This window comes from Eumetopias jubatus, unplaced genomic scaffold (assembly GCF_037043125.1).
Source record: "Eumetopias jubatus isolate StellerSeaLion01/CBP00866 unplaced genomic scaffold, mEumJub1_p1.0 scaffold_7, whole genome shotgun sequence".
Lineage (NCBI taxonomy): Eukaryota > Metazoa > Chordata > Mammalia > Carnivora > Otariidae > Eumetopias > Eumetopias jubatus.
Genome location: NW_028274813.1, coordinates 31,009,323 through 31,037,096, shown reverse-complemented (window position 1 = coordinate 31,037,096; position 27,774 = coordinate 31,009,323). Strand labels below are relative to the sequence as shown.

Sequence of the window (27,774 nt, the reverse complement as noted above, 5' to 3'; positions counted from 1 at the left end):
CGGTCTATTTAGTGCCACATTTTCCACATTTGGGTGGGTTTTTTTTTATATTTTGCTGTTTAAAATGACCCCCAAACAGGACACCTGGCTGGCTCAGTCAGTAGAGCATGCAACCTTGATCTCAGGGTCACAAGTTCGAGCCCCACGTTGGGCCTAGAGTTTACTTAAGAAAAATACACAAAAATTTAAAAAATAAATAAATAAAATTGGCCCCCAAGCATAGTGCCAAAGTGCTGCCTTGTGTTCCTAAGGGCAAGAAGGTTGCGACATGCCTTATGGAGAAAATCTGTATGTTAGATGAGCTTCATTCAAGCATGAGCTACGGTGCTGTTAAATGCTAACTAATCAATAGTCTACATTAAATAAGGTGTCCTTAAACAGAAACACACTTAAAGTGTCGCCAGTTAATGAAAACGTTGTGACCAGAGGGAGGCTCTCAGGAACCAAGTGTATTTCCCTGCCACGCCATGCTTCAGTGTTCACTAATTCAGTGTTTGCAACAACTCTATGGAATAGAACTACTGCAAATAAAAAGAATCAGCTATACTTTCTGGCATCATTCTGATTCCTTGGAATGGTTTTCTACAGTATTTCAAATCACAAAGACTACAGGACAGATGAACAACAAAAGGAAGGAAATCCTGCTTGTGTCTACTGTCTGCCACTGTTTACAACATATTATATGTCATTTAGTCTTTGTAATGACTCCATATGGCTGGTTTTATCATCCTTTTTTTTTTCCAATAAGAAAATGGAATCTTAGAGAGATTAGGCAATTGACCTGAAGTCACAGAGCATGGTAGGCAGAATCCTAAAGTGGCCCTTAGATTCTTTCCCTCCCTCCATACATGCCCTGTATAATCCCTCAAGTGGGAGTGGGATCTGTGAACATGGTAAAGGTTATGTGCCATGATTATATCGTAAGGCATGGGTGAAAGGATTTTGCAGATATAATTAGGGTCCCTAGTCAGTTGACTTATAAGGCCTTGACTTCAAGGGAAATGAGTCAGGGTGGGCCTGACCAATCAGGAGAGCCCTTTAAAAGAGGTGAGAGTCTCTTTCTAGCTGTCTTGAAGAAGCAAGCCATACAAGGAAATTAATTCTGCCAATGACCACTTGAACTTGGAAAAGGACCCCAAGACAAGATCACAGTTTCAGCCACACCTTGACTTCAGCTACATTGTTTCTAGAGTTTTGATCCATGGAAACTGAGAGATAATAAATCAGTGTTGTTTGTGGTAATTCGTTATGCAGCAATAGAAAGCTTATGCACACAGTTAAAGAGTGGCAGAATCAGGGTTCAAACATAAGTCCACTTGCCTCCAAAGCTGATGTTCTTGTCCTTTATACTGTATAATACCACATTTGGTTTGGCTTTTGTTTGTCAGCTTCCTTGCTTGGTTGGCATGGGGGAGGGCATTAGCAGAAGGGGATATGAAAGACATTCAGACACCATGGCTGAGGTTGAAGCCCTAACACAAAGGGAGTCTCTTCAGCCTTGGGTGGTGGCAGTAATGGTGACCATTTAAAAAGTGGGGAACCTCCAAGTGTTGGGAGATGAAGGATGGGAATGGGCAAGCATTTTATCTCCTCTTGCTCAGGAAATAGCTTGTGGGAATTTAGAGGTAGCAACGTTCATACAGAGACAAGCTAAGAACACTGGATCCCTAGTGTTGGATGAGCCACGTGAAGTGGCCAAAATGATTGTGTTTGACATACACGAATGCAATTACATATGCTTCAACAAGTATATGTAAGGACAAGATTTAACCAGCAGTTAGGAAGTGCCAGGTCAGAGACCAGAAGCTGGGAAGAAACCAAGAGTTCTGCAGGGAAGGTCTTCTCGAGCTGGAAGAGATGTGAATGGGGCATCATGTCAAGGCAGGAATCAAACAACAAGGCATTCAGAGCCAAGAGGAGCAATGTCAGTGATCACATCCAGGCCCTAGCCATGGGAAATTTTAGTTGAAAGACTCTGCACAACTGTGGGAAGGATGAACATCCATAAAACCCAAGTTTAATCTTCAAATATCTGACTTCAATTTAGTAATATCCTGTGCCATGCATAAGGAAACACAGAGTGGTCAGGGTTGGGATGGGGTTCTACCAATGTAGGACAGGTGTAGGGATCATAAATAATACATGTCACCCACCTAGTATAATAGCTGGCACATGGCAAATACTAAATAAATGGCAATATTCTTATCTGGCACTTCATTAGGTGACAGAAAATTGCCTTGCTTACATAAGATAGAGGCAAGCGTGAGTCATTTCCGAATACAGGGATAAAAGGAAATGTACGAGGCCTTCATTGGGAAAGCCAGAATCAGGCTGGAAAAGATTTAACTCTTTGGTCAGTGAACTTCCTCTTCCAGGAGGCATGGCGGGAGGGCAGCACCTTGGACAGCACCATGGGAGTGTTGTTTATCTGGCTTCATATCACTTGGCCATCAGGGGCAGGATTCTCCATCTGAAGGAGTCCAGGCCCCATGGGCTTGTAGTTTTCATCACACGACTCCACTCTGGAACAGTGATTGTTCGGTTTAAGCTTCCTGATCAGCAACAAGCTCTGGGGAGATGGTATAGCATGGGGCCTAGAGGGCAAGTTGAGTAAGAAGGGCCTCAACACTGCCCACACACTGCTCAGAGACACCCAAGAGCCCTCGGGAGCCAGTGTTATCATCATTGTGTTGTCGCAGCCCCAGAGTCCCACTGGCAAGTGATTTCACACGTAATTATCCTCTCAGCTCCTCCTCTCCTTGTATTCTCCTTCTCTCTCCACGTTCCTTCTTTCCTTTGCTTCATCTCCCAAACAAGTCCCATAAAGTCCACAACAGGATGCAGAGGAATCAGCCCCAAGGTCACCCCTCACCCCAGCCTGAGGCTGCTGTCTCCTTGGAGAGCAGCCTGTCATGTTCCTTAACATCGTCAAAGAAAGCCTGGATAATGATATTTCCCTCCACCTTCCTCTAGACAAGACTCTTTGTCTTTCTATCTTTAGATCAACTGTCTTCCTAAAAGCTCACCTTGGACGCAGAGAAGGAATATAATGACTGATGGGGAAAGCTAAGCAAAATGTTGGCCCACATAGGTCAGAATAGCGGCAACACAGCCACGATTCTATTCATTACTTAACTAATAACTAGCACAATATGCCTGATGAGTGATTCAGACTAGGCACCGTGTTAAATGTTTGACAGTCGTTTTTAATCCTCACACCAACCCTATGAGGGAGGTACTATTATTATCCACATTATACATATGAGTGAAGTGAAGGGAAAGGTTAGGTAACTAGCCCTAGCTCACATCACCAGTAAGTAGGCAAGTGGGGACTCCCAACGTGGTCTGTGTGACACCTGGTGGATGCACTTAATCACCCTGCTCTATTACCCTCTCATGTGTATATGGGCTTCTACCCACATTGTTGCTCTCACACTTCTGTCATTGGCAATCTCCTTGGCAATCAAGCAAAATGCTGTCCTCCAGCTCCCTGATGCTCATTCAGCGCGCCCCCTACTCACCTGTGAGGGCTGTCCTCCTTTCATCACAGACAGGCATGGCTCCCTTGCTCTCAGGCTGTCATGTCCCGGCCAGGCCTGCCTCACTTTACAGAAGGAAGAAGGTAGCATATCTGCATTTCAGGACAAGCAGGTAACACATCTGCATCTCAGGGCCAGCTGCAAGGCACCAGGGAACACCAAAGGGAGAGAGGATCTGGAGAACAGGCCTTTCTGTTGCCTCCCAGTCATGAGATGGCAGACTCTTAACCACACAGTGGGGCACTGTTGTCAGTGGCCCAGAGTTTAACCATTGGAAGGATGGAAAGGGAGAAATGGGCATGTAGTTCATGCAGCATCAGCTGGAGCCTCTGGGCAATTACCAAGAACTACCAATACCCCAGGACCAAGGAGACTGGAAGACAAAAGAGGAGGCCATTAGAACAGCTGTAATAAAGGCACTAAACTGATTTGGGTAAATGGCTTAGAGAAAGTGGCCATTTTTTTTTTTTTCTGGACCCTCATATAATTTGCAAACAGGAATTTGAAGGGTTAACAATGACAGTTCATATATAACAAAGCTGTTAAGGGGCACCTGGTGGCTCAGTTGGTTAAGCGGCTGCCTTCGGCTCAGGTCATGATCCTGGGGTCCTGGGATCCAGCCCCGCGTCCGGCTCCCTGCTCAGTGGAGAGCCTGCTTCTCCCTCTCCCTCTGCCTGCAACTCTGCCTACTTGTGCTCTCTCTCTCTCTCTCTGTCAAATAAATAAATAAAATCTTAAAAAAAAAAAAGCTGTTAAATGAGCTCTGGCTTCCTCTGCCCTGGGGAGCTGTGGGTCAGCGTCCTGAGGACAGTTAATCCCACTGGTGGTGCACCTATCCTTTGACCGTGAGCGTGAGGTCCCTCACTCACTGAAGTCTAGAGTAGGCATTATGCAGGGCTTGGATATTAGCTTCCTGCGGCTGCTATAACAAATTACCACAAACTTGGCAACTTCAATCAATAAAAATTTGTTCTTTCACAGGTCTGAAAGCTAGGAGTCTGAACTCAAGGTAAGCAGGGTTGATTCCTTCCTCGGAGTCTCTACGGGAGAAACTATTCCATGCTTCTCTCCTAGCTTCTGGTGTTTGCTGGCAATCCTTGGCACCCCCTGGCTTGTAGCTGCATCCCTCTGCATCTTTGTCTCTGTTGTCACATGGCCTTCTTATAAGGATGCCAGTCATAGGAGCTGGGGCCCACCCTAATTGAGTATGAGGTCACATTCTGAGGTTCTGGGTGGACATGAATCTGGGTGCGTGGACATGAATCTGGGTGGATGGACTCTTTTCAACCCAGTACAGGTTGCCAATGGCATTTTTGGCAGAGCCCATGTAATGGCAAGGAAAGGATTTGGGTTCCCTAAGAGGAGGGCTCAAGATGCAGGCAGGAGGTAGAAGGCTGAGACCACCCTGAGCATTGTCCACATCAGACCGAGGCACCTCCCCATCAAAAACATTTCACAGAAATCGAGCCCAAAGGAGCAAAGAAAAGTCACCCACAGAGCTAAGGCAATTCTCCCACAGCTCAAAACAACAGGTTTTCTCCTCCCCCACAAAATGCGACATTTGAATCATCCAGGCAAAATACCAGGTAACTCAGTCGACCTAACACCAGCCCCCACAAGCTAACATGGAAAACAGGCAAATGCTTTCAATCTCCTTTCCTCTCCCTTCTAACCCCTAGGAGGGCTGAGGGACACCCAGGGGCTCTGACCATGAGAGGAGAATGGGGTTCTCAGCCTTCCACTCAGCCAACAACAATCCTGGGCAGGGGGGCTCATGGCAAAGAGCTGAACAGGGTGGGGTAAACCCTCGGGTTCCCTCCTTTCTGCTGGTGGGGACTCTTTCTAAGGCCTTTGGGGAAGTACTGTGCAGAACTGCATCCAATCTGGGCTAAGTAGATTAGTTCCCTCCCAGTGAAAGTTTCTGGGCAGCTGAGCAGGGCAGCTCCCTGTGCGGTGGCAGGGGTCTGTCATTACAAGGCCCAGATAGGACATAATTACATGCTCCCTGGAGGGAACTCCTAATTGAATTACAGGGTGTCTCCTGAGCTTGAAAGACAGCCCGTGCTCAGAGGTAGCTGAGCAGCCCAGGAACAGACCCTCTGAGGAGCGGTGCCAGGGAGGGGTCAGGCTGTGGAGAAGTTCAGGGATGCCCGAGCTCAGAGGGCCCCATGGATCTCACTGAAACTGGGAGAGAGGAGGCATGCCTGGAGGGCAGGGCATCCCTAGTCTTCATGCCTGAGAGGTGCGTTCCAGTCCCTTGCCCCCCTGGGCTTGCTGCAAACTGGAAGTGCTACAGAGACAGAGGACATGTCAGGAATTCACTCTGTTCATTCATTCACTCACTCATTCACTCATTCATTCATTCAACAGACATTTTTTGGTGTCTCTACGAGGAGTGACAGGCATGGGGAAGAACGAGGCGCTGCTCTGGTCTGAGGACAGGGCCTGCCTGGGTGCCATTTACTCCCGAGGACAACCTGTACTTTTATCTGTGGGTGCCCCACAAGCCAAGCCAATTAGCCATTCTTCTCCACAAGATCTTCTGGGGTGACTGCAGGAGGAGGTCACCCCTAAAGCCTCCTAACTGAATCCCAACAAAGGCGGGTGGCAATACCTCTGTGCGGCCATGGCCTGAAGAGGCCCCCTCTCCTGCAGCAAGTCTTTCTTTAAGTTTTTATTTAAATTCTAGTTAGTTAACATTCAGGGTAATATTGGTTTCAGGCGTACAATACAGTGATTCAACACTTCCGTACAACACCCAGCGCTCATCACCACAAAAACACTCCTTAATCCCCATCCCCCCACCCCCCTTCCCTCTGGTAGCCCTCAGTTTGTTCTCTATATTAAGAGTCTGTTTCTTGGTTTACCTCTCTCCCTCTCTCTCCTTTTCTCCCCCTTTGCTCATTCGTTTTGTTTCTTAAACTCCACATATGCAACTCTTCCAAGACACTTCTCTTCCTGTCAGACTGGGAACTTCGTGAGGACCAGGACAGGGTCTCTTCTCATCGTGTCAGCTCATAGGACGAGCCTAACAGTGTCCAGTGTCTAGGGACGGCGCCCTGAGGGATGGACCCCTGTGTCCTGCTTGCACGCTCAGGCAGCTTCCGGTCTCACTGATCAAGGCTCTCATAGGCCCACAGGCTGGAGCTCCTCCTGCTCTCTGTAAGCCCTGCTCCTAGATGCCCTCCAACAGCTGCAGTGGATAGACACAGCCTCAGAGGAGCCCCCTGGATCTGAACAGTCCTGCGCAAGCCTTACCCTCGTCTGCGGGCAGCAGGCCAAAGCATCATCTGGGGGTAGTTCCTGAGGGTGAAGTGGCACAAACAAGAGTCCTCTGTGCACCAGCTTGGGTGCAGGCGGGTCTGAGCCAGCAGTCAAGGGGGATGAATCCGGATTTCTGAGCTGGGCCTTAAGGAGTTTATTTGGCCCTTGCCAATGGCCCCGAGCCCAGGTGCCCCTGAATTGAAAGGAAAGAAGCCAACCCTTGCTGCTAAGGAAGAGATGGGGGATGCTCCCTTAGCTTCTTCCATATGAGGAGAAGAAAGCCTGCTGCTGTCAGCGTCATGACCTTACTCTGATGCTAAAGTATAGAACATAGTAGAAAGAATGTGCGATTTAGAATCAGAAGATCTGGGTTTTGATACCTGCCCTTAAAAGCTCTGTGTTCTAGGGCAAATCACTTAATATTTCTTAGACTCTGTTACCTAATCTGAAGAAAATGATAACATTAATCCTAAGGTATAACAAAATCCTTATTTTTTTAGTATGTTCATGTAAATATTCAAAGTTTTATTATGTAAGGGGGAAAAAAACCAATAATAGTCTTTCCCCCGGGTCTGAACAATGGTGAAGCCTAGGTAACCAATACTGTGCCCGATAGTCTGATATATTCAGATATATTCTCCAGTATCCTGATGTCCCCATGGGGTCTCCTTCATCAAAATAACTTTAAACAATTAGTGCCTCATAGTTTTAGAGCATCTCACGTCAGATAGTTCCTCTGAAAGTCAGCCCTTGGCTATGTTCATTCTACTCACTCCCCAACCCCCAAACTAGAAAGTGTATTTTCTTCCAGCAGTCCACATGGGTTAATTAAAATGTCATTCCTCTTTGCTTTGGCCAGAATTAGATTAACTCATTGTAGTAACACAAGTTATCTTTTGCTATGTTTTATGAAAAAAAATGAAAATCTAACTAATTTTTAGCAGATCTTCTAAAACATTGGTTCCATGAGGAAGGGCAGATAATTAAAATGGCCTGTGAAAGGGAGCTGGCTGGGACCACTGGTCTAGCTTATGAAACCCATTAGCTTAGCAGGGGCTCTGGAAGATTCCAGTCTGACAAGGAAATCATCCGCTTTGTGTGTCCAACAGGAACTTATGGATTCATCCGGGGAACAGAAGAAAGTTCTGTGTTATATAGGATAAAGAAGAGGGTGATTCAAGGAGTTTCTTCCCGTTAGGATTGGCCCCGTGTTAGAGTGGCAACTTCACACTACGCACTTCACCGAAATGGAGACTGAGTTTCTTTATCCCCTGAAGTTCCTCCCATGATAGTTCCTGAGACTAGAAGTGGCAGATATGTTCCCTCTCGTAGCCACAGGTGAGCCCAGATACCAGCCTCAAAAGTCCTTTCCAAGATGGCCCCATGGGCAGCCACTCTGAACTGACTGCAGCTGACATGAGAGGAGTCCTAGCTTACACCTCGCCCTTCCCCCCGGGGACACAGGCGGCTGACAGAGTCACACACTTTGCCACCTGGAGACAGGAATACTCTGGCTTCCGGGGAGCTTCTGGAAGCCCATCAAGTTACAGCTCCAAAGACAAAGGGGGGCGTGCCTGCTGGCTCCGGCTAAGGCCAACAGGGGAGGGGTGGCGAAGGAAAGGCTCTCACTCTTCCTGGCGAGCATGGGAGGGAGGAAAGCTTTCTGTCCTGGTCTGGAACACAGGCCGGTCTGGAAACCCAAACCCAAGAGGAGGCTTTGAAAGTGACTCAGTACCCAAACAGCACAGTCAAAAATGACAGCGGCTCGTCTTCTGATGCTAGTCTCCTGGAGAGGACAGACCAGGAGGTGAGGGAGGGGGAGAGAAGTGACCCTGGTAGTCTTGAGATGTGTGCCACCAAGCATCGAATGTTTTCTGTTGACCTGGGCAGAGGCCAGTTTAATCTCAGCTGCTGGGTCTGTGGTCAGCTGGATGAACTGGATGGGGCTGGGGCCTCCAGAGGAGGCTACTTCTCCCCTTCTCCAGCCTACGGCCCGAGCCCTGATCACAGTGAAATCAGTGCTCTCTCTGCAGACCTTCTAGATGCCAGTTTGAAGGTGACAGATGACTGTCTCAGCTGGTGCTTTCTTCTAGGTGACACTGCCACCACTGACAGACACAACTGCTTAGGTAGCTTACCACAGAATCCTCATGGCAACTTCATTTTTCCACCCCACCATCTGGTTCTGACAGATTAACTGTTGGGGTAAGGGGATCTTGGCTTGACTTGACTCAGGGCAACCAAGACATATCTGGCCGGTGGACTTTGACATGGCCAACTTGGGGGGGCGTGGAAATGGACCCGTAAGGTTCCCTCTCTTGAGAATTTGAGGTAGAAGATCTTTCCAGGGAGATGCTGAGAACTAAATGGGAAGAGGAGCCATGAACTCAGACAGTTGGTCTGTGAGGTCTCGCTTGCAAGCTGGAAGCAATAAGGGAGAAGGCCACGGAGAGAAGCAGAGACTCCGGAGACAGAGACCACGTGGGCCATCAGGGAGAGCATCAGAAAGAGAGGGTGGTCTCGAGGGTTCCCTCGCCTGACAGCGTTCTAGTCGGTGCTGATCCCTACAATACAACCTTCCCGTCTTAACACACAGTCAGGCAAAGACTCTGTGGTGAAGGGGGAAAGAGCACCACTGTGAGTGGTTTGCTTCCCGGGGGACATCAGTCTTCTGGGGATTATCGTGAAGTTCATTCTCTCTGTCCAAATGACAGGCTCGCTTAAGGGATACTCCCAGCTCGTTCTTGATCACTCGAAGAAGTCGTAGATCAGACCGGAGACACAAGGCAACCTCAGTACAGATGCCAGCAGGGTGAGGGAAAAGATGCAGGGACCAGGATAAGAATAAACAAGGACACAGACTCAGGGAGGCAGAGCGGAAGGTACTGAGTGTGGCAAGGGTGGAAACCACAGCTCTTGTGGCGACAGTGCATGGAGCGTGCAGAGTAGAGTAAGAAAAGCTGCAGCTCAGGACATTTAGAAGAGACAGTGAGTGTGAGAAAATGAGTATTCAAACAGAAAGTAAGGTGTGAGCGAGGACAGAAGGCAAACACATATGGAGATTTGCAACCAGGGCCATGGTTAGCCCCAGCGGTGGTGGCAAGCACACCCCCAGATCACCACAACTCAGACAGAGAGGGTCAGGCCGTAATGGGGTTCACAAAGAGAAATCATCTGGGCCTCACAAGGCAACACCCAAAGGTAGAAAAATCAAGGCCAATGGCTCCAGAAAGAGACAGACTACTAGGGAGAAGAAGTAGTATCAGTCATCTATAATCTATAATTTGTTTTGCACCCGTCTTCTGAGTATTGAGTTATTATCAAGATGTCCTATTTTGAAAGCACCAACTAAAGAACTCACAATAGAGCATTGTCTGTATCATATGTAACTGGGTCATGAACCCCAACCACCAAGTGGTAACCGGACTGGGGTCACGCACGGACAGGTTAACCAGGTTATGTCCATGCATGCCAACTCTTAGCTGGAGGGCGGTCAGGATGGTGCCGCATCCATAGCTAAATTCAAATGTATACACATACCAAGAGGTGATTCCTTTTTCAGAAAAATATATTTCTCCATAAAGAATAAGTTCCACCTCCAACTTTGTCTTCATTTCTGTGTATCCAGGTAATTTCCTACTTGGGTACCTGGTAGGTGGCAGGGATTGGAATATAATTCCTATGAATGGTAACTATCATGCCACCTGAGAATGTTTACCTAGTGCTTTCCTTCGTGGTCATTTAGGAAAACCCTCAAAGCATTTGAATCCTGCAAAATGCTTCTGGACTTGTGCAGAATTGAAACATGGGGATTTTGCTCTATTTGCAGATCAAGGAGTTCTCTCCCTCCAACTGTCCGTTATATACGACTGACTCTATGCCAGGGTTTTCTATTGTTTCTGGAAGCACAACTTGGTTTCTCTTTTAAAAAACAAGAAAACAAGATCTCGATTAAGCAGAAAACCGTAGCTCTAAACTCTACCACCTTCCTCATGGAACTGACGGCATCACAGCCCAAGGTAGAGAAGAAATTAGCACTCATGTACCACCCAGACACACCTGAGAAGTTGATAAAAGGCTGGACAACAAGAAAGTCCTCCTCACTCATCCACCTGGCTTTGTCCCTTTCTATCATTCTTGTGAACGAACAAGGAAACTTTGACCTGAAGAACCAGAAGAATCAAAACAAATAAGCAAGGCTTGTGGCAGGATCTCCATCAGTGTCCCTTTATTATTATTGCCTGAAGCCCAACTAGCTCCTCTCCAAGAAGGAAAGCCTTTGAGGATAAGACTGCTTCATTTCCTGACTGGCCAGTCATGTGATCATCTCTAATCCCAATGCTCCTTTCTCCTCAAACCAACCTTACGTTCTCCCTGGTAGACTCTCCAACCCTGCACCACTGAGCTGTCTCCAACCGGAGAGAGACTCTCCAACCACCGTGAGAAGAGCAGGGATGGGCACACCGGATGCTCTGCTGCATAGGAGCTCCAATCAAGTCGGGCAGAGGGAATGCTGACCAATCAAGGTTGCCAGGAGATACTGCACCTCAGCCCCTAAAACAAATTAACCAGGAAGGCTCTGGACTTGTGCAGATTTTTGTAGACATGTCAAGTTTAAGTAGACTTGGGGTGCTTTACGGATCCCAGAATTGGAATATGACCTTCTTTGACATCATCTTTGACCATTTCAGTAATTACAATGAAAAAAATGATCAGGATGTAGGTCCTTCCTGGGCACAACATCCAAAGCTTCTGCTAAGAAAGCCACATAGCCTTTCATCACTCCTGTGGGCCCAGAAGGGAAAGCACTAGAGTTGAGCAACCCTATCTGAAATGTTCCATTGTCCTGTTAAGTACTCCGTTCCACAACTGGCTTAGCTATGGATTCCTGCCGTTAGGACCCCTCTGAGCCACGTACATAGACCCGCTGTGAGTTCCACGAAGCCATGGGTCCTGGTAACTGACTATTTACCTAAAGCTGGAGAGAGATCTCTGTTACTGGAAGTCAGGCACTGAAGGCAGAAGGAAAGTGAAAGGGAGGGATGCCACCTGAGGGAGCATGATCGTGACCTCCACCCTACTCCTACCCTCACTAACCTTGCAGCATGTGACTTTTCTCAAGCACAAGAAGGGCATTCTAGGGGCAAATAATCTCCCTAACGGCAAGGGAAGAAACTATCCGAACACCCAGCTGAGCCAAAGAAAAAGAAAAGGTCTACTGTGTTTTAGTTAAATTGGAGAAGGTGCAAATTATGTCCTGGAGCACTCCATATTTTGATAGAAAGATTCCCTGGGGTGAAAATCTTACAGAGAAAGCACACCTGGAAGAGAATGGCCTGCAGAATTTCGAAAGAATGTCATTATTTCATGGAGCGAGGTTTTGTCTACAATTTACCAGCACTGCCTAAAAGATATCCCATCTATGCCTGTTACACCTTTTCTCAGGAAGAGATCGCAAAGATAGTCTTTTTTTTTTTTTAATTTCTATGGACTCAATATTTTTCTTCCTGAACAGTCTCAGGGTGAACCAAGAGATTAAAAATAGTCCATAATATGTTATTATTCTAAGTTAAGATATTAGTCATGTGATACTGTTGGATTTGTACTTCCCAAGCATCTTTCACCTGAGAATTTCTATATGCTTTCTGAAGTTAATACTGTTCCGATGGATAAAAATAAGAAAGTCCAAACTGGGAGGGGGAGACATCAAATCAGTAGGCTCTAAAAAGACCTCGCCAGCTCTAACTTTCTAGCCTATCTGGCTGCTGTGTGATATTGGACAAGTCACTTTCCCTCTCTGAATCTCAGCTTCATAATTTATAAAAGTGGGAGGTCAGATACTTTCGGGCTTTAACATGAGGCACAGCTAATATTCCGTTCTCCTTCGAAGGAGGCCTATGCCATTTAATTATAGTAGATCTCGGCCTTTGCCTATCTGACATCGGTGATTCTGACTATTCTCAGAGACCCCAAAGGTCCATGAACTGCAATATTCTGTTATTTTGCAGAAATACGCCATGAGCCTGGGACATGGAGCAGACGCGGGTTTAGTGAGTGAGATTAATGTGCCGACAGCACGCCTGTATATCTCCACGAGGTTTTGCTACTGTTTGCAGGAGGCTCAAAGGCCATAATTCTAAGGATGTACTGTAGTGGTAGTCACAGAGGTGGGTATTCTTCTAGATCATGATGTCAATAGGATCTCTCTCAAATGTCAAGCGTTTATTGTAATGTGAGATTAAGGGCATCATGTACCCACCCCCGCTCCGTCTGCTTCACTACCATGTCCTCAGTAAAGGTTGCTTTAGAAACTTCAGTGGTGTCACACACACAGCAGAGAGCTTTCATTTCTCTTTTATTGAGCTTATCTCAACCAGGGCACCTCTCCCAGGTGTTTTGATTTGTCTGCATACCTAGTATCCTCTTCAGTGGAGAAGACCCTTAAGAGCTGAAATGCCATCCTGTCCCTATTCATGTATTTATCTCCAGTCCCTAGTAATGTACCTGGTATGTAGCAGACATTTAATAAATGTGTGTTGAATGACTAAGCACCTGCGATGAGCAGGCACCTTGCAAAGGTGCATTTTCTTCATATTTGTATGTAGTATTTATCCTGCTCCTGCAGGAGAGATATCACGATTCCTGCCATTCCAAGAGAGTATCTGGGGTTTGGACAGGCGAAATGACTTGTTCAAGTTACCCAGTTGGTGAGTGACAGATTCACATCTGTTTGTCAGACTTCAAAGTTCACGGTTTTCTATCCTACCATGGTGCTAAAGGACATCTTTGAAGAAGTAAAGCATAAAACCAAATGAGTGAATTCACAGCCCAATAGTATTGGCAGAGCATAGGCCTGGCTTCAACCTGAATCGGTTTTGAGAGGAGTATACTGAGGGCAACATTGCCAATGCTCCCAGGCTTGGTAGGCAAAGAAAGTTACACAGAGAGGGAAGGATTGGAAGGTGGAACTGCTCCAGGAGCCTCACCCAGCTTCCGTGTAGGTACCCTGAGGGTTTCAATTTCAGTTTCCAGGTTGGTGCTACAACCAGCAAGCTCTCAGCATAGGAGCTGGATTCTAGCTCAGTTGGAGTCGCAAGCTAGAACTGGAACGCAAGCCTTCTTGATTCAGTTAAGCAAGTCATTTGAAAAGCCACTTTCCTTCCCAGGTCTCATGGTTTGGCCAAGAGTTTTAGAGCATTTCAACTCTAAGCTGGGACCAACAGCATCAGGAGCTTGTTAGAAATGCAGAATCTCGGGCCCTACTCTTGACCTTTGAAATTGTAATCTGAGTTTTAGCAAGCTTCCTGGATGGTGCAGAAGCACGTTAAAATTCGAGAAACACTCCTCTAAAAGATATTCTAAGGTCTTTTTCTGGCTCTCATATTTTAGGAGTTTGGATTAGGAATCTTCATGGTAACCCCAAAACTAGCATGTTTATTAATTAGGGTCACATAGAGATCCAAGTAACCCAATCACCTCAACAGTGTCTCCTGAAGAATATTAATTCATTGATATTATTATTAATGGCCTCATTTACTAAGCACATACCATATACGAACAACACTGCATACAGTATCTTGAATCATCATGACAGCCTTGCAAGAGAAATATTATTATCCCCACTCTACTAATGAGGAAATAATCTCATAAATTAATAAAATTTCCCCCGACTACCTGGTTAAATCAGACTACAGCCAGAATCTTAACCCAGAGTACTTACAGCCCATGCTTTTTCTGCTACGTCACACTGCCTCTCGTTGTAAAATTAAAATCTAAAGTCTCAAGGGTAGGGCTGTGATGTGAAGACAGACTACTAGCAGGTTATGGACTCCTTCTTCTGCGATGAAGAAAACCAAAAAGGTAGTCTCAAGTCTACTGAAGTCTAAAATATAACGCGAAGGAAGAGGTGGCAACATAGCTTGTTACCCAAACCCTGGAATTGCTGGACCCAAATCGCAAATGTGTGGAGCTTGCGCTACATTTAAAACCAGTATCAGAAGTGATCATTCATAAGCCCATTTACACCAAGATATTATTCAAGCTGAAAACACAAATAGGTTTGAGGAAGGGTTAGTCATACTCAGAGATCTAAAGTGCACAATTGGGGGCGCCTGGGTGGCTCAGTTGGTTAAGCAACTGCCTTCGGCTCAGGTCATGATCCTGGAGTCCCGGGATCGAGTCCCGCATCGGGCTCCCTGCTCAGCAGGTAGTCTGCTTCTCCCTCTGACCCTCTTCCTTCTCGTGCTTTCTATCTCTCATTCTCTCTCTCTCTCAAATAAATAAATAAAATTTTAAAAAAATAATAAAGTGCACAACTGATTGTTAATGGGACAAAGAAATTGGGTGCCAAGCCTCTGATCTGTCCAAAATGACTCTTCAGTGCCTTTGGTAGTACTGAATTGGAGAAACCACTAGTCCGCCAAATCATAGCCAATGTTGTAGTCCTGATGTCACTTATGCACAATAATAACCTCTTAACATACTGACGTTGCCATAAACATGAGAAGTTGCATAGAGTTTGTCTTCCCAATGAGGGCCTGTCCTTCCTTTGTATGTATAAACCCTCTCTCCAGAGCACCTAGAAATGGGCAGTATTCTCTAGAAGACACAGGTTTTTACCTGGGCTAACTAAGGATTATCCCTCCCAGCGAAATAACTAAACAGAGCTCTAATAAATCAATTTGTCAATGGCTATTTCACTTCAGGAGACAATATCCTTGTTCCATCTTCGGCTAGTGCAAATAAGACCTACGGCTAAGTGCCCATGTCTACGGTTCAGAAAATCCGAGATAGGGGAGGAACTGCAAAAAGATCCGGCCCTGCCTCCAGGCAAGAAAAGTATGGTTGCTCCCACTTTGTGGATGAGATAGTTTAGTTCTCGAGCCGAGACCAAGAGTCTTGCCCAGAGTCACATTATTAGGGAGGCATTGAGGGAGCACAAGAGCCTAGTCCTCTGGGGGGCTCACTCAGCTCTGCGGGCAGCACCATCCAACCCCTTTGGAGCCCTGTGCCTTGCCTGGGCCTGGAGGAAGCGCTTCTATGACCCCTCTCCCTCGGTCCTATGGGCTCCCCTCTCCGTATGCTCCGTGCTTCACTCTCCTACATGTTATACGTTTTCACTTCCCACTCAAAGTGTCCTTAGGAGGGTCTTGGAGCAGTTTGGCATCCCCCCTTCCTAGATGCCCCCTTTGTCCTTCTTTCCCCCTCCTGCTACTGCTTTTTGCTTGTGGACATGAGCAGGAATTCAGAGACAAGTTTCCCCCTCCTCAGCCACCCTGGAAAGTCTGGCCTCCCATAAGCTGCAAATCCTGGGGAAAGTCATTCTGTTTCTTCTTCAAAGCTATCCATCTGAGAAAAACCAAACCAAACCAAACCAAAACAAACCCCAGAACACCTAGTACAAGAAGGTTCAATGGGAAGAGCCCTTACAGTGATCAAGGTCATGGAAGTGCAATACCCACCATGTCTGAAGGGCTAAATGGGCCACTAACCTGAGAAGTATTCTAGGAAAATTCTAGACCGTGAAAAGAGATGACCACAACGAAGACGTATTTTCTCCCGCAATTCCTAAGAGGCGCCAGATTTTGGAGCTCACACCTGGGACCAAAGACCGGTGGCCACTGCTCTGGGAGTTCTGCTTTCGCAAGATGCCTCCAGTACCCAAGCTACACTGACTCATCTCACCTAGCCTGGGCAAGTCTCATACCATAAAATAGCCTACAGGCATTTACAGAGATTGCCAAGTTTCAACCAAGCTCGCAGTTTCCAAATTGAAGGAGAGATGCCTGGAATCTGGTTATAAATTACAACCGCAATATGGCCCCGGGGGAAAAAAAGCCGATGCCACTTTCTTCCCCAAGGTTGCCCTGATTGGGCTGGCACTACCTCAGGATGGAAAGGATCAGCCTCGAGGCTCCTATGAGCCTTTGGCATGAGGCGAGGAGGAAGGAGAGACCCAACCAGTCTCCTAGTCCCTGCTTAAGCACAAGAATTCTCCAAAATCTGACATCAAATCTTCTGCCACCCCACACCTCCACCGGCCATCATTTTGAGTTCCAGTGGACAGAATGTTCTGTGTCCTTAGATCCTGCCACAGGATTCCCTGCCCAGAGACCATTTAAAGTGAGAAAACGGAAGGGAGGTTTGGAAGCAGAACCTGCCAGGGGGTGCCTGCTGATCCTGTACACCTGTGCGGGGACCCAAGTTTGACATTAACGAGGCATGAGGAAGAATTGTAAGGACAGAAAGAGATGGCAAGGGATGGAGGGAGATAGAATATGGAAAGGTTACTTACACTGTTTCATCATTCTTGAACTCCAGCTCCCCGTATGCGTCTTCAAAATCCTCACCACCACCCTTGGCTGTCCCCTCTACTGTCCTAAAGGGGACAATTACTGTGCCCCGGGCACCTGATGTCCGCAGAACCTTGACCTCCAGGACACCAATACTCTCGCTGACATGAATAGTGTCACATTCAAAAGTGAAGATGCCTGCATGGTCATCATCCAAGATGGTGACTGTGGCCACATAAGGGGATACCAGGATGGCCCGAGGCAATGGAAGATTATTGAGTACTATTGGAGGCAACCCCTCCTCTGGCTGCCCCTCCTCTATGCGGACGTTGCTCAGCCTCACAAAGAAGTGTTCATCCTCCTCAAAAATATCATCATCGATGATGCCCACCGAGAACTCCTTCTGGGTCTCTCCTGGCTTCAGAACCACAGTGCCCTCTGTGAACTCATAGTCAGCCCCTGCATTGGCAGAACCATCCTCTGTTTTGTAGTCCACATACACGGTCTTGGACATGTCCCCCCCTTTCCTCACCACTGTCAGGAGTACAGCCCCGCAGTTCTCCAGGCACTGGTAAGAGCACGGGTCAAAGAAGACCTTTGAGACAAAGTCCTCAGGCTCATTGGTGTGCACCTCGTTTATGCTGGAGGCCTTTTTGGCTTGTTCTGCTGCATGCTTCTTCAGGATATTGCCTGCGCCGGTCATCATACGGGTAGCCTGGATCCGGTAGAAGGCACGACTCTTCTGTTGATGGGAAAGAGCATAGTAATTGGCCATCTCTACTAGTTGATCTAAGTCCTTCTCTGGGTGTTTTTGCTTCAGATCCTTGAGAATCCGGATCATCTCCCTGCGGGACTCATCTACTTCCTTCCCTTCCAGGGGCACCAGGTTCCCATCCAGGAAGTGGGAATTCATCATTTTCCCATCCATCTCAATGCCCTTGGGGTGGTCGCCTTCTGTCTCTATGATGATCGCTCGGTGTTTGTCTGTGCGGTACTTTTTGTGCATGTATTTGTAAAAGAGCAGTCGCCTATCTGCCACCCAGGCCAGAAGGACACACACTGGAAAGAAGGAGAGAGTGAGAAGGCCTTCCCAAACCTGAACCACACCAGGGGAGAAGACTGCCAGGATCATATAGAGCCAGATGTAAGCAAAGATGCTCCAAGCAGCAGTGATGAGGAAGACTCGTAGGTGCTTGATCTTGCGAGTCTCTCCATCGGGGATCACGTAGACACAGATGCCAATGATGATGAACATGTTAAAGGCTGCACTACCTACGATGGTAGAAGGTCCCAGATCACCAGCAATGAACCCATGACCACACACCTCAATTAAAGAGAGAAGGATCTCAGGAGCAGAGGAACCCAAAGCCATCAGGGTCAGGTTGGAGACAGTTTCGTTCCAGATCCGAATTGTCGTTGTGCTGGTCTCTCCATTGGGCTTTTTGATAGTCACCTCTCTCTCTTGAGAAGTAATGACTTCAATAGATGCCATAAAGCGGTCAGCAATGATGGACACCCCAAGGAACATGTATATCAGGGCCACAAAATAGACAATGACCCTGGCAATCTTGTCCCCAAGGGAAGGGTTCTCTGGATACCAGATTGGTAGGATGACACCCTCCTTGCAGTCCGATGACTCTGAACAGGACTCATTGTTCTGCCCTGTGCTGGGCACCTCCCCTGAGCCACCAGCCTCTGCCCGAAGACCATTCAGGAAGAGCACAAAAGTAATCAGCCCAAAATGGAGGAAGGCAGAGGTGAGAGGCTGCAACCTTAACCACGCCATACACGAGATTTAGCCGCTGGCTTCCACTGCAGCACCAATGGTCCTCCTGACAGGCCAGAGACCTAGAAAAGACCAGAGAGGCAGGGAAAGGCATGAGAAAAAAGGGGGACAGCAAATGGCAGGTTCCCACCAATACAAATTGATGTTTCACCTTCAGCGACATATTGCACTAACATATGGGGCAGTCTCTCACTTGGAAAAAAAGATGTCAATGGGAGGCACAACTAGCGGCTCTGTCCGCAGGACCATCTGGTGGAGACTCGGCTGAAGAATGGCTTAAAAGAGCTGGGAATATTGGTAATGAAAACATAAGTGATGCCCTTCCAGTCCTGTCTCCAAACCCCGCTGTTATCTGTGAGAGTTCTCAAGAGTCAACAGAAAATAGGCCAAGCATGACTTGAATCTTCATCCCTTGTAGTGTTTCTAGGATTTTCAGGTTTCTTTACCCCCACTGTTTTCATACTCAAGAATTCTGCACATACGCATGCAAGAGTATAGATGGGAGTTGAACTTTTCTCGTGGGCTGCTCCCCCGAAATAGAACACATTGCTCTGCATGCAATTGCGCCCACCTGGGAAAAACTCCTTCCCCAAATGCAAAACTTCTACAGGCAAGCTGTAATTCCGACATTTCTAGGGAAGTCAAGAGGGTGGACAGTGCAGTGGATGCTACCTGTAGGATCGCTAAACTGAGGCCCCTATAAGCTGTGCTCCAGCCCCAGTCCATGGCCGCCTCAGCCCTCCAGCAAAACGTGCTTACGGGACAATTGAGACATTCAGTTACAGGGAGATGAAAATCAGCCAGCCACTCAAATTCCAAACCCAGACACTGAAAGGGCCAAGTGATAGAAATCACTATTAATAAAACATGGCAAGTGGCTCTCGAATACATTTTTTTTAACTGTAGACAAGATTTGGGGGTGAAATGCAGCCCCATCTGCTGGCCTTGAACCACAAAGAGGTGAGCATGAATTCAGGAGAACGGGAAGAAATTCAGCAGAAGCTATGGATTCAACTTTCCACTCACTGCCTCATTCAGATGCAACGAGAATGCAAATAACCATGCCATAGCTTTGAAAAACAAAAAGCTATTTGCCCATTTTCCATCTCTGGTACAGCCCGGTGGGGTTCCTTCAGTAACAGAAGAACACTAATTTCATCCGTACAGCACCTTACAGGGTTCCAGGTCCTGTCCCGTCTCCACTGCTTCCCATCTCAGAAAATGGCACCTCCATCCACTAGGTTACTCATGCTCGGCAACGGGTGTTCACCTGCAGGCCTTCCTCGGGCTCCTGTCCCTTGTCTATCCAGCACCGACGCCTAGACTCTCCCCCCCCGCCTCTACCAGCACTGTCAAAGCCGCCATTACACCTCACTTCATGAATCTACAGCAGTGACCTCCTCACTGAACTCCCCACTCCAATTGTTGCCCTTCCCTGCTCCATTTCCTTATACAGCAACAGTCACCTTTTCCAAAAATCCCAAACCTACACTATCACTTCCTTATTTAAAGCCCTTCAGTAGATTCCTTATTCTTTTTTTTTTTTTAAGATTTTATTTATTTATTTGGCACAGAAAGAGTACAAGCAGGTGGAGGGGCAGGCAGAGGGAGAGGGAGAAGCAGGCTCCCCGCTGAACAAGGAGCCCGATGCTATGCGGGGCTCATCCCAGGACCCTGGGATCATGACCCGAGCCGAAGGCAGATGCTTAACGAACTGAGCCACCCAGGTGCCCCGATTCCTTATTCTTAATATAAAGACTCTTTACGGTGACCTACAAAGTTTCATATAGGCTACCTTCGTCCTCCTCTCTCCTTTTATCTTCTGCCTCTCTCCCTCTTACCACATTTCAGCAATAATGGCCTTCATATCAGGCCCTGGAAATAACCAAGTTATTTTCCACCTCAGGACCTTTGCACATGACACCATCCACGTATGCCTGAAATGGCCTCTTTCTTATTGGTACCCACTCTCTTAACAATGCTTTAGATCTCAGCTTAAGTGTCACTGTCCCAGAAAAAATTATCCTCACTCCTTAAGATGGTCAACTTTCTCTGTTATGTCCTCTCATCACACTCTAATTTTCCTTCATGGCATTTTTAAAACTTTGAAATTACATGTTTATTAGTGGGATTATATAATTAATGTCTAGCTCAGCCATTAAACTATGAATGAAATCAAGGCAAAGACTATGTTTATTCTGTTTATCGTGGTATCCTCAGTAGTAAGTGCTCAGTAAATGTATGTTTTTGGAATAAATAAAGTTAGCCACTACGGAAGCTTCTTCAGTACTATCAACTGAATTGTGTCCCCTCCCCCCAATTCATCTGTTGAACCCTTAGGCCCCGGTGTGACTATATTGGGAGATAGGGCTTTTAGGAGATAATTAAAGTTAAATGAGGGTATAAGAGTGGGTCCTACTCTGATAGGATTGATGGCTTTATAAGAAGAGGAAGAGAGAAGGCACTGTCTCCCCACCACGTGGTGAGAAAGTGGCCATTGGCAAGCGAGGAAGAGAGCTCTCACCAGAAAATGAATTGGCCAGCACCTTGATCCTGGACATTCCAGTCTCCAGAACTGTGAGAAAATAAATTTCTATTGCTTAAGCTACCCAGTCTATGGCATTGTTATGGCCGCCTGAGCTGACCAATACACTCAGACATCAGCCTTCTTTAAAGCCACTTTATGATCCGAATTACAGCCATTTGCTTCAGAAAAAAAATAGAGAGGTCTCATAGACAAGTCCTGCCTAGATTTTAGAGGCTATGTATGACCTCTTGAAATCACCAAGGCTAGTACTCAAAGAGAAATTCCCTTCAGAACATGGTACACCCTGGTGCATACTGTAAGCATGAAGGCCTCCCTTCTGAAGATCTCCACGGATTAACTTGGTTTCATATTCCCCAGATCAGCAGCCAAGTGCTGAGGCCCATATTCCCCTTAGTCCAAGTACTGGGGGTCATCACAGTAGGTGCTCGGGGCTTTGATCTCACTCAGAAAAGAAGAGGTGATGAGGTTGAAGGCAGAAGAGTGGGGCAGCTGAAGATCTTCAGTATCCATGTTCAAAGGTTGAAAAGTCTCTCACAATCTGCAATGTACACAGAGAACCCCCCCCTTCACAGGTTTGGCACTCACCCATTCCAGAGAAATGTGGACAGAGAAGGACCTTGGCACCTTGCCTTGACCTCTGAAAACCCTCTATTTTGTGGATTCTGATAAGCCCCATGCAGTAGGACACAGAAGGTGGGCACAATGGAGCAGCTCTTTGATCAAGAGCCAACATGGTGACAGGAGGTAGCAGCTGCGTGGGACAGTCAACCTGAAGGGGGTGCACTATCCACAGGTTAGGGGAGAGGGCTGGCTTTCTGAAGTCAACGGACATGAAACATGTCGGTAGTAGAGTTGTCCTGATCAACAGAGGACAAGGACACTCACTTATCTTACCCAGCAGAAGAATTAGGAAGATCGTGGTCTTTGCTCTCCTAGGTCTTGCAGACACCCGTGACAACAGGTTTTTGTGGGGAATATGCTGTCATGTGGTCAGAATCGGGGGCCACTTTAGAAAGACACAGAGAAAACAAACGAACTGAAGGAAAAGAGGAAAGAAAACAAGGGACGAAGGTGGCTAGGAAGTGCCTAAGTTCTTGGAATTGAAGGTGGGAAATGGCCTTTGAATTCCCAGGTGTTCCTTCTGGCCCTGCCAGGCAATGGTTTCTAACTGAGATGTTAGGGTGAGAGTGGACACTGCTGATGACCCAGCCAATGGTCACTTTTCTGTGCTGTTACCCCAGCCCCAGACACAACTGAGGCAGATCCCAACCTACTGGGGATCTACCCCAGCTCCTCAGAGACCGCATGATCTTCTGTGGTTCTTAATCAGCCCTAAGGCATACTCAGGGATGTGACTCAGCTTGAGAACCCCAATACCACACCAAATAATGAAGATATTAATAATAGTCACTAACACATATAAGTGCTTAGTGTCTGCATAATGTTAAATACTTCCTCACTTAATTTTCATATTGATACTATGAAATTAGTACTATTTTTATTCCTGTTTTGCATTTTGGGAAACTAAGTCTTAATTAAGTCATTTAATCAAAGTATAAAGCAAGGAAGTAGGAGAGCCAGAACTCACATGCAGATGATACAAAATTTATGGTTTTAACCACTCCATTTTACTAAGATGTCCCACTTTATTGTAGAATGTCCATGGCCCTGTGTCAGCTTCCAGTTTCCTGTTGATTTAGAAGCAATATGACTAACCCATCCACCCTGACAGGAGAAACTAACCATTTGGTAGAGCTGCCTAGTCTCCAGGCTTACTGGGGTGTCCTGGCTGCCTGATGCAGTCTCCCACCTGAATATTCTCCTTCCCATCAGTTCAGTTTGACAAAATTCGCAAAAGCCAATGGTTTGCCAGGCTAGGTACTGGACATCGATGGGCAAAATGAAAAGTAAGACACAGGCTTTGCCCTCAATGGTACAATCCAGCAGAGGTGGATTGGCATGGGTAGGCACTTTTACTATAGGAAGTAAAGGTACAGGCAGGCACTTTTACTGCATGGATAGGCACTTTTACTAGAGGAAGTAAAGGTACAGGCAGAATGCTGTGGGAACATAAGGAGGGCACTGAGCCAGCCTGGGGATTCAGGGAGGAGTTCTGAAGGAAGTGATCCTTGAAATGAGTCTTCAAGCATGAGCGAGTTTTAGTCAAGAAGAAGAAGGAAGGAAGGAAGGAAGGAAGGAAGGAAGGAAGGAAGGAAGGCAGGCAGGCAGGCAGGAAGGAAGGGAGGTGGGAGGGAGGAAGAAAAAGGAAGGGAGGAAAGGGAAGGAAAGGGAGGGGAAAGGAAGGCAGACCGACACTTGAGTCAAAGAGGATAGCCCAAGCAAAGACATGGAGACACGGAAAAGCCTGCTGTGTGCTTGGGATTACAAGGAATTCGGTGTGAGGCAGGAGGCACGAAGATGAGTGTCCACAAGACTGGACATGTAGGGAGGACTCCGTTCATGGCAAGTCTTATATGCCAGGCTAAGAAGATGGATTTCATCTGAAGGGCAGTGAGAAGCCAAAGATAGGATTTTTAAACAGGAGAATGACATGGTCTGATCTGTACTTCAGAAAAACCAATCTGGCTAAAGGGTTTAAGATGGCTGTGAGAGGAACGGGACCGGAGCAGGAAGATCAGTTAGACTCCTGTCGGAAACAGGACAAGCACAGGTAAAGAGGATGGGCCTGGGGTATTTCTGTATATGGTGACCCTCAGTCCCCATGTCACGTTCCTCCTCCCTGAACCAATGCCCCAGCTCAGCCCGCGGCTTCTCATCCCTTTCCTGGATTATTTTCCAAACACCCCCAGGGCCATCTGCAAGGTGTCTGTGTCCTCAGCAGTGGCTCCTGACATCTTTTAATATCACTGGCAAATTTAATTAAAGTCACTGTTCCTCTGCTCGTCCAGATCATTAATAAAACAGTGCCACCAGGCCAGACTGAGCAAATTCTCCCTCCTGCTACGCCCTCCACTTTCTCCAATGGGAACACTGCTCCAGGCCTGTCTCCAGCCTGGGTAGAGGTGTCCTGCTCTGCTTCTAAATCTGGGTCCCTGCACAGGCGTCACAGCCAATTTACATTCAAGTTTTAAGAGCAGCCAGGCTGCCCCGGATGCCACGTGTCAGCGGAGTGCAAGAGCATGGCATCTTCTCCTGCACTTCCCTAGAGGGATGAGAGTCAGTGCTGAGCCCTCCCTGTGGCAGTGCTCCCCAGACACGCAGGAGCTCTCTCTCTAGACTGGGAGAGAGGTGACCTCGGCGGCTTAGGTGGTTTGACTGTCACAACAGGAACCTGCATCCAAGGAGGAAAACATAATGATGCTGGATTTTGTGCATCATTATCTCTTTGCATCTTGATAGTGAATGAAGGAGGTGCTATTATCATCATGCTCTGTTTTACAGATAAGCTCATTTGAACTCATAAAGATTAAGTAATTTGCCTGAAATCGCAGTAAGTAGAAAGCGAAGCCTTTGAGTACTGACAGCCCGGCTCTGGGACATCTGGTGTCAACCACTGGCTTGGTACGTGCCCAGGGCTTGGGGCCCCCTTTGAGCAAGGGTCCAGGAAGGACGGGGTGAGCCTGTCTGGGTGTGCAGTTCTCATCACCAGCTTGGTGGCTCTCTGTACTCTGAGGCAGCCTGGGGCAGTGAGAGAGCCCCAAATTTGAAAGCAGGAGGTAAGAACTTGTTTCATGAGCTGTAAGAATTTAAAGGGTCCACGAACCTCTCAGGGGATTGGCTTCCTCGTCCAGAAAACTCACGTCGGGTTGGACGATCTCCATCCGTCCTTTGAGACAAAGATGCTCTGATTTGCAGACAGGCCTGTCTCTCCAAAGACAAGGAACTGAAGGGACACATTCAAGTTAACTTGGCCCAGAGCAGTGTGAGAAACAGGCACAGAATTCAGACTCCCACAGAGCCCTCTGAGCAGAAGAGGGTACGTTAAGGGACGATGGTAGGAAAATGGGGCCCAAGAAAAAGCCAAGGAGAGTCTACCTTCTGGAGTTGCCAAACGCACATTGGATCAAATCCATTTTTTAAACAACGGCTCTTTGGATGCCCATCCCAGGCCAAGCGCTATGCTAGTGATTGGGAGTACGACCATGAATGAGCTACGCCACATCCTCAACCTGACAGAGTTTATCTTCTGATAAGGGATTGAGACAAATAAGTAATTACAGGAATCACTGATTACAGTGATGTCACGGGAAGTCATATCTTTTTCTGGTGCTGCTCTAAGATCTCGGGTTGGTCCCTGCACAGTTGCTTCAAACCCTGTGGGCAGTGGCTGCAATGCAGCATGGCTTTATAATATAGAGAATCTTGCAGTGGTACGTGATATGGCATTTTACCGTTCTTGCGTAGGGGAGCGGCAGCCTTAGTCTCCTTGGGCTTTATATAAACCATTTTTTAAAATGACAACAAAAACAATAATCGTATCTATTCATCAATACCTACTCTCTGGCTAGCATTGCATTCAGCACTTTTATGGCCGCTATTTAATACCTAAGCACCCCACAATGAGACAAATATTATTGTCTGTGTTAGAAATGAGGGGACTTGGGCTCAAAGATTAATAACCCACCCAAAGGCCACTAGATGAACAAAGAGCATAGCCGGGCTATGAAATTTGGTATGTCAACTGCCAAAATCTGCTCTCCCAGCCTCAAGGGATGAAAGGGTGGGTGGAAGAGTAGGGAAGGAATCTGGAACACTTACGTCGAGAACCCAGGGCCCCAGAAACCTCTACCTCCTCTGGAAAGCCTCCCCTGACAATGCCCTCTTCCTCCACCTTCAAAATGCCTCATTCACTCTCCTGTTCCTCTAACCCTCTGACCACCACTGAAGCACTTTACACTGACCTGGGCTTATATATTCACACGTCCGTCTTCTACACCCTTATGGAAACTCCCTGAGGGATCTCAATTCAGCATTGGGTGGCTTTATTTTTTTTATTTTTATTTTTTAGGACAAGGGGTCACACTCAGTGAAACTTTCTTGATAGGGCTAAGAGGTTCGACCTGACCTCTGATATCCTCTCTGCCTCTAAAATTCTATGAACTCAAAGGTCATTGATTCTATGACTCTAAGGTTCACCAGACTCTGTGGAAGCCAGAGGATTTTTTGGCCCCTGCAAGTCCCTGACAGATCTAGGGAGTCACAGACAATGAGAGTGGGCCAGAGAGGGAGAAGCTTTGCCCACTTACGTTCTGCCTCTCCCACTACCGAATCTACAACTACCTCTAAGTCATCCCCCAAGCCGGAGGCAGGAATGGAGCTAGGACCACATACTGGACAAATAGCCCATGTTCCTGGACTCTCGCTTTCATACCCTGCCAAGGACATGTGTACCCATGCAAGTAGATTTTCCCTTTGTCTCTCCCTAAACCTGCTGTCTGCTTGGTTTATACTTTTACTAAGGAAATGTAAAAGATCCAGAGTTCCCTTATTTTCATAGGAAAATGATGCTACTCATCCATTTTTCAGCAGGACAGGTTTCTAGTTATTTTCCCTTCTAGTGACGAGAGCTTAGGTTGACTTGTCGAGACTTTTCCTTATGGTCTCTTAGTCTGTTCGTTCATGTGTTCATTCATTCGTGCATGCCTGCATTTGAATGAAACCCAGTCTATGCGTCACAGGCTGACGTTCACAGAATTATGGTGAGGAAGTTACTCTGATTTGTACCTGCTTCATTTTTCTGCACACTCAAAAAAAAAAAAAACCAATTAAAAGTTCCTAGAGGGTAGGAATTTGTATCTGTTCGGTATTTCTGTATGTCCAGTGTCTATCTCAGGGCCTGGCATATAGTAGTGACTCAGTATATATTTACTGAATGGATACATTGAATAAATGGGTAAAAATAGAAGGCATAATATCCAGTGATTTCTCCCACGCTTGGCAGTGTTCAAATGGAGTATCCCATCTGTCAGGGATGCTGTGAGCAAGGTTTTCCAAGTTTGGGTAGTATGAACAAAAAATAATCCCCTCTGAGGAGCACCCACTTCACTGGAGAACAGTGACAGAAAACCAAATAATTACAACAAAACAAGTACTAGATGTGGAAGCGTGTGTGATGTGCCAAGAGAGCACAGAGGAAGGCAGGCCTCGCACTGTCTGCAATCGTCAGGGCCGACTTCATGAACCAGGCCGTGTAGGATTTGAAGAAGGCACAGGAGTTCACCGGGGGGATGTCAGGGCCTCTCAGACAAAGAACAGAAAGCCTACGCTCACGAGCATGGCAGCCTGAACAAGCGGTGTCTGCTTCAAGAAGGGGGAGCAGCATGGCTGAAGGACAGGGCACTGGGCAGAAGCTGCAGGGGTAAGTGAGGAATAGTTCGTAAAAGG

General features: G+C 47.0%; 1 protein-coding gene across 6 annotated transcripts in view; it reads right to left on the bottom strand.

Moving 5' to 3' along the window:
- The window catches only part of SLC8A3 (solute carrier family 8 member A3), a 112,082-nt gene extending 93,161 nt beyond the window's left edge, over window positions 1-18,921 (bottom strand). For all 6 annotated transcript variants that reach the window (XM_028100750.1, XM_028100779.1, XM_028100765.1 and 3 more), the window contains exon 1: window positions 17,098-18,921. In XM_028100750.1, the coding sequence (XP_027956551.1) occupies window positions 17,098-18,881 (1,784 nt within the window). In that variant the 5' untranslated portion in view covers window positions 18,882-18,921. The remainder of the gene's footprint in view (window positions 1-17,097) is intronic.
- Window positions 18,922-27,774: the final 8,853 nt, after the last annotated feature.